Below are 6,896 nucleotides of genomic sequence, written 5' to 3' on the forward strand. Positions count from 1 at the left end.
ACAACAACTTGTCTGTTCCCCTTCCCCTAATTCCCCAGCGCTGTTCCCACCCCGCAATTCCCCAATAAAAATTTTTAAAAAAAGAAAAGAAAAGAAAGATGCTCTGATGGCAGCCTTCAGCCTCAGAAGGCCCTTTGAGAGCCAGCCCCTGCCTACCTCTCCACCACCCCTCTGACCTCCCTCCACAGGATACACTCTGCTACTTCTGTGCTAACCTGGCTAAGTGTCTGTTCACCTGCCTAATTCTAGTCTGGCTTTAGAATTCAGCTTAAAAGGCCCTTCCTCTAGGGAGCCCTCCTGATACCATCCCATCCTGAGAGAAGGTGCTTCTCCTCCTCTCTATCCTCACTACTCATAGCACCATCTGTCCACAGACAGCAGCAAGTAGGAGCTGGTTCCATGTACAGAACCTCAGCCTTCTTCACCCCTGACCTACTCAATCAGACCTACATTTGTAACAAAGTCCCCAGGTGATTTATGTGTCCCTGAAGGTTTGAGAAGGACATTCCCTGGTTACGTGTGTCTCCTCCATGCTGAGCAGCGCGTGACGTAAATCGCAGACATGACTCATTATTCCTGTGGCTTTAGCATCAGGCCTGGCTCAGTGGGTCTTTCATATATTTGTTACATGAGGAAATGAAGAAAGAAAGGATCTTGGGGGGAATCTTCATCAGAAGTTCTAAGCTAAAGGCAAGGGGACAGCTAACACACCAGATGACAGTAGAGGACTGGCCAGAGAATAAACGGAAGACAAGGCAAAGCCCTACATTTGGGTTGAAAAACACAATCATCTTATTGATAAGGCCAGCACTGTGCTATAACTTAACCTAATCAAATATAATGCTCTCAGCAACTCTAAGACAGGAACTATTATTCTCCCCCATTTTACAGATGGGGAAACAGGCTCAGAAAGGTTAAGGCAGTGGACCAATGTTGCACAGATGTTAGGGGGCAGAGAGTGGATTAGAACCCTGGCAGTCTAGCTTCAGGCCCATACTCTGAACCATTCAGCTGTATCTAGTATAGCCAGTGTGTGCGGACCTGGAGGCCATTTATAGAGAAAGCAGGATGACGTGGTACCCCTGGCCATGGAGCCACTGCGGGCAGGACCCAAAGGCTCCAAGCCTGAGCATCTGCTGCCCAAGGAGCAAGGCAGCCATTCTCAGCTACCCAGTGACACCGCCTCACAGCACAGAACCAGGACCCTGGGCAGGGAGAGGGGGAAAACCCAGGAGACATAATTTGGCTCCAAATCAAAGCCCTCTGTCAGCACAGACTCTCCAAGAACGAAGGCTGCTGCTGACTGGCACGCTGGCTCCGCTGTTGCTGGAGGAGCTCCGCAGAGGCCCAACTGCCATCTGGAAGTGATTTGGCCCAGAGATTCCTGAACGGGGTGGGAGGTTGGAATGACCAGACGCCCGGAGCTCCTGTCCAGCTCTTGGAAACAAAGCTGGTGTGAATGGGCCCTGGAGGCAGCCATAATATAAAAGGGTCATCCCTTTCCAAGGAGGGGACACCCTCTAGGCAGTCCATAACCCCATTATAACAAACAGAATTAACATTAGCCAACGGAGCTGGTTTCCGCATTGCAGCAGAGTTATTAAATGTCCTTTCAGTGTGCAAACCCTCCAGCATGACTTTTGAGAGAATTATTGGACAGCACCTGACTTAACATTCACGTAGCAATTACTATGTGCCACAAATTGTTCCAGCACTTTAAAAACATGTTAACTTGTTTAATTTTTTTATCAGAGGTTACTGTCCCCATGTTAGTGATAAGGAAACCAAGGCACAGGAGTGTTTTAATAGCTACTTAGAGGCAAGTGGGATTTAAACCAAGAATCCTCTAACTACTACAAAAGCCACCTCTAACACTAATGTGTTACTTTGTTGCAGATGGCCCTGAACTTGTTAATTCTCACAGAATTTGCTACTTTTTAAGCACTCTCTGAGTCTGAACTACATCACCTAAAAGACACACTGGCATTTGATTATTTGTACATTATTTTGGTGGGGGTTGGACAAAAGGAAGGAAAGGGGACTGAGTGGCACGGTGACCCACCACCATGGAAACTGCCCAGTGACCTAAGGTCTTGGGAACACAGCACCTCACCTGCTCTGGGGCGCTAAACTGCCACAGGCACGTTAAGTAAACATTAGGGTCAGACCGCATCCTCTGAAAAGGAAAAAATTCCTTTTTTCTAAAGGATCAAACCAAAACACACCACCCAAACTTCTAGGCAGCTTTGATTGTCATTCTTGGGCCAGGAGACCCTTTTTCTCCAAGTTGGCTGGGTTGCCCAATGTCAGGAAGGTTTTTGGAAAAACAAGTAAATAAAACTGCCAGCTCTGGCAGGCAACTAGAATTAAATATGCTGAGGCCTCACTATGAACTGCCCAGGATATAACAAGAAACTGAAGAAAATCTTTAACTTTTGGATGGCGCCTAGGATGGGCCCACCTTTTAATGAATCACAAATGTGAATAAACAGCTAGGGCTATCTTACAGTGAAGTCTAAGTGGAAAAGTCACAGTCCTCTAGAGGCTTCTGACCTTTCCTTATCTCAAAGCTGGGTGCCTGTATACAACGCTAGTGATTCCCACAATGTATATTGTTGAGAGTTATCCAAAGCATACAAAACCCTGTATTCGTTCAAAGATACCTTCCCAGATTACGGAATAAAACACCATCCATCCATTGGGTAGCAGAAAAGCTCCCCTCTGCCCCGCAAAACAAACAAACAAACAAACAAACAAAAACAAACAGTGAAAATAGGGCAGCCATTCTTAACAAATTCATCTCAACACAAGATGGGAGATGCAAACGGATTCTGCTCACCTCCCAACATGACACTTACATCAGGGGACCTTCATCACACTTCAGAGGATTAATCCTATCACCCACCTCCTTGAGATCCCTGCTTTGTTCAAGGTCAGAGGCTCAAAGTATGGGTGTCCAGCCATTATCCCAACATCCCAGACTTAAAAACTATGTTACAGGAGCTCTGCGCTCAGGGGAGAGGGGCCGTATTTTACTCATTTCTGACACTGGAAAGCAGATGAGTGAAGGCTCAGTTTCAACAGGCAGGCAGACCAGGGTTCTAGTCACCTTTTACTAGCTGGGTGACCTCCAAACAAAGTTACTTCGCTCCTGTTTCCCCATCTTTAAATACAGATAATACTACTAACAGCAATCACAGTAATAACAGCAACCATTTTCTAAGCACTTGGCCAGGACTGGGGCAAGCCCTTAGGCTTCCCAGGGATTTGTTGAAGCAGATTGTTATATAGACAAGGAAACCAGTCCAGGATTCAAGGTGGTGAACAATGGGGTGGTCAACGGAGCATATTTAACATGCCCCCAAACAGGAGCTAGTGTCATTATCAGCACAACACCACACAGCATAAACTGTGAATACCTGAACTGAAGTCCCAGCTGGATGTGACTTTCCTGAAGGGCCATTACCCAGAGCAACCCCAGGAGCAGAGGGAAGAGGCCTTCAGGCACCACCCCCACAGGAGTCCTTGCACTTAGCACATGTCCCTCTGGTCTCCAGGGACTGGAAAACCGGTTCACTGGAGACCTTTCTGGAGAGCAAGTAGGCAGCCCATGACAGGAATCATAACTGTGGTCACACCCTTTGACCCAGGAATGCCACTTTGGGGAATATAATCCCAGAAATAATTTAAAAGGAGAAAATAAAATAAAACAATGTAACTTGTGGTGGGGAGAGGTCCACAGCAAGAAGCTGCAAAGAGCCCACTGGGAAGGGGAAGGTTAACCTTGGAATGTCAGGACAATGGAGGACACTACAGTCTGGGTGGGTTCAGGAATGAAAATCACGAGGGTTTACAAAGCTGTAAGGGGCCAGACAAAGTCTGGAATGAGACCCTCAAGTTCAGGGCATTGATGGGAAGCCATGCTGGAAGCAGCTGCAGCCTCTGTAAACAGTTGGTAAATTAGGCAGTCCAGGATTTTCTGGTGCTGTGGTTTGGTTTTTTGTTTGTTTGTTTTGTTTTTTAAAGAGATTTCATGTCATGTTTGGATACTCCTGGTTTATTTTAAGTTTCTTTGTTCAGTTAATTAAATAAATACACATTTCTAAAACAAAGAGGAAGGGATCCAAGTTGAGCCTAGCCAGGCCTTGAGATTCCTCAAAAGGAAGCTGTTTTCTGAAAAGGAAAGAATTCCAGAATTCTGAGGTTCTCCGTCTTCAGTTATAGGAGATGGGCTCCAAAAGGAAGATGACAGCATGCTGCACAGCTACTCTTTGCAGAGAAGCCACCCTTCATGGGGACGCTGACTGGGCGGTGGCAGCTGCCTGGGCCCAGGAAGCAGCCCTACCTTCTAGGACAGGTGTGGGGGGAGGCAAGGAAGAGGCCAGAGGAGACTCAGCCTAGAGGGAACCCCTTTTAGAGAGCGAACCCCTTTTATGCTGGAGAAAAGTCCCAGCAGTCACACCCACCGCCCTTTCTTCCTGCCCAGGGGCCACTATAAGGTCTGGTTTCCTTAGGAAGAGACCCTAGACCCAGGCCGGAGCCAGCTCCTCTCTGGGAAGAGGTTCGCCTGGCAGAATACATAACACAACGTAGGCACACACACTCTCTGCACACCCACACTGTGTGCCCAAGCTCTCTTTGCACATACATGCTCTATACACACATGCTCTGTGTGACAGCCTTGTGTGTGACCCTCCTGGAAGCCCTCCACTAGCTCAGGGCATAGTGGGGACCTACCTCACCCTCATTCTTCCTCCCCAGAGCAGAGGAAGACAACCCAACACCAACTCCCTCCCTCCTCTCAGGAAGACCCTGGCGTGGGGAGGGCGGAGAGAGGAAGGCCAAGTCTCCTTTAATTGCCACCCGCTTCCTTCAATTCTCAGCTGGACCCTCCATACTTCCATGACCTTTGGCAAGTCATCTAAACTTCTGGATCCCTGTGTCTGTAAAATGGGTCTAACAACATCCCAGTTCGCGGGGTGTGTAAAAATTGAGCTACCTGGGGTTACTGGCACACAGAGCCCACTAGTTTGGGCTCCCTAAGGCAGCAGTTCCCATTACCACCACCGTCTCTAAATTATAACTTCAGCGGTGAGAGCCGGCTCACCCTGCGGCGCCGGGCCAGCGCAGAGCTGGGAGCAAAGGGAGCGAGGACACACCCCCGCGGCTCCCCTTCCCACCTCAAGGCCCACACCCATTCCGGAGACGGTGGGGGAGGGTACCAGGTCCCGGGATCCACCTGGGCGGGGTGGCCCTAGGCTCAGAGAACGGTCCCTCCCCAAGTCTCCTCCTCCGGCCTGAGCCAACGCCCATTAGGCGGCCGCCGAACACACAAGCCTGGGCGCAACGAGTCGAGCGCTCCCAGGAGCAGTGGACTAGGGCCCCACCTGGGAGGACAGTGGACCATAGATTTCCAATTCCCCAGCTCCCGCAAGGGCACCCCAGGTGCAAAGAAATGCCACAGACCCACCTCTCCCCGTGCGGTCCCAGCTCAAGCCCTCAACCCACACCCCTCCAGAGACGCACTGCTGGGCACACTGTCGGAAGCTATCATACGAGGTCTCAGCCGAAGGGTTGGCACCTGGGAGGGAGCCTAGTTCTCCTATGTCCCCACCTCACCCCCGGAGACGACGCCCCCGGGCCTCAGCGCTCATACCCAGCCCCCAGCTGCTGGACGTGATGGGGGCGCGCGGCAGGCAGCCCCAGCCTTCTGCTGGGGCGCACGCACGGGGGCGGGATGGTACTCCCGCCCTCGCCTGGCCAGACCAGGGCACTCACCGATGGACACAAGCTTGATGTTCTCACGATCCAGAAACTCGAGCGCCACGGACACATTCTCGAGCTGCATCTGGCGGAAGGTGGGCCGCTGGTGGTACTTGCGGTACATGCGCTTCTGGCTGAGCACCTCGAGCAGCGCAATGAGCCGCAGCCCATCGCTCAGGTCGGTCTGCAGGTTCCCGATGCGTTTGTTCACGCACTTGAGGTGCTCGTTGCACCAACGCGTGAACGTGTTCTGCTGTATCTTCTTCCACGGCGCGTCCTCCGCCAGGTCCTTCTCGGTTACTGGCATCCTGGCGGCGGGGAGTGCGCAAAGCGCAGCGAGCTGCCGGGGACTGGCGTTGGGAGGCCCAAGGGTCGAGGGAGCGAGAACCAAAGCGGAGGGGGAGCGGGACTCGAACTCGCTGCTACAAGAGCCGCGACCGCGGTTGCTCTGTGGCCGCCTGCCCCTGACCGCGCGAGGCGTCTGGCCCCGCGCCTGCGCGTTGAGCCGACCCGCCCCGAAGCCCCGCCCCGTCCCAACCCTCTGGCGGGAGTTCCCGGGCCACGGTCGCCCCCTGCCGCCCAAAGAGGCCACTGTTTCCCACTGCCTCCTAGGCGTCCTCGGAATCAGCGCTCTGTGCTCACCGCCTCAGGTAAAGGAAGCTAGGAGGGAGACATCTGGCTACATAAGGAGAAAGTCACCTGGGTCCCAGAGGGAGGGGACGTGCAAAAGTAGGGAGCTGGAGAGAATGGGCGTGGAATGCAGTGTGAGTCATGGGTGAGGGGCCTACAGAAAGGGTACTTCATCCACCTGTAGGTGGTTTTTTTAGCTCCTGCTGTGTGCCAGGCACTGTGTTAGGCACCGGAGAACACAGGGAAGGACACAGACATTTTGCCATTCATATTAATTAAATTCAAATGAATTATATATTATCATTCATTGCATTTATTTAGTGTCTGCTGTGTGCCAGGCCCTCCTTGAGCCCGTGAACCAATGGTATTACAAATAAGACAAACTTATTCCTTAACCTTGAGAAGTTCGTATACTAATGGGAGAGAAAAGTAAAAATCAACTGTCACAAACAGCTTAGTAGTAGTAATAGAAATGAACAGTAATTTGTCGCGTATGTCAGTTT

General features: G+C 51.2%; 1 protein-coding gene across 5 annotated transcripts in view; it reads right to left on the reverse strand.

The window, feature by feature from the left end:
* The window catches only part of FLNB (filamin B), a 134,811-nt gene extending 128,585 nt beyond the window's left edge, over positions 1-6,226 (reverse strand). For all 5 annotated transcript variants that reach the window (XM_019652807.1, XM_019652806.1, XM_019652805.1 and 2 more), the window contains exon 1: positions 5,779-6,226. In XM_019652807.1, the coding sequence (XP_019508352.1) occupies positions 5,779-6,070 (292 nt within the window). In that variant the 5' untranslated portion in view covers positions 6,071-6,226. The remainder of the gene's footprint in view (positions 1-5,778) is intronic.
* Between the last annotated feature and the right edge of the window lie 670 nt (positions 6,227-6,896).

The sequence above is a fragment of the Hipposideros armiger genome, unplaced genomic scaffold (genome assembly GCF_001890085.2).
Source record: "Hipposideros armiger isolate ML-2016 unplaced genomic scaffold, ASM189008v1 scaffold_187, whole genome shotgun sequence".
Classification (NCBI taxonomy): Eukaryota; Metazoa; Chordata; class Mammalia; order Chiroptera; family Hipposideridae; genus Hipposideros; species Hipposideros armiger.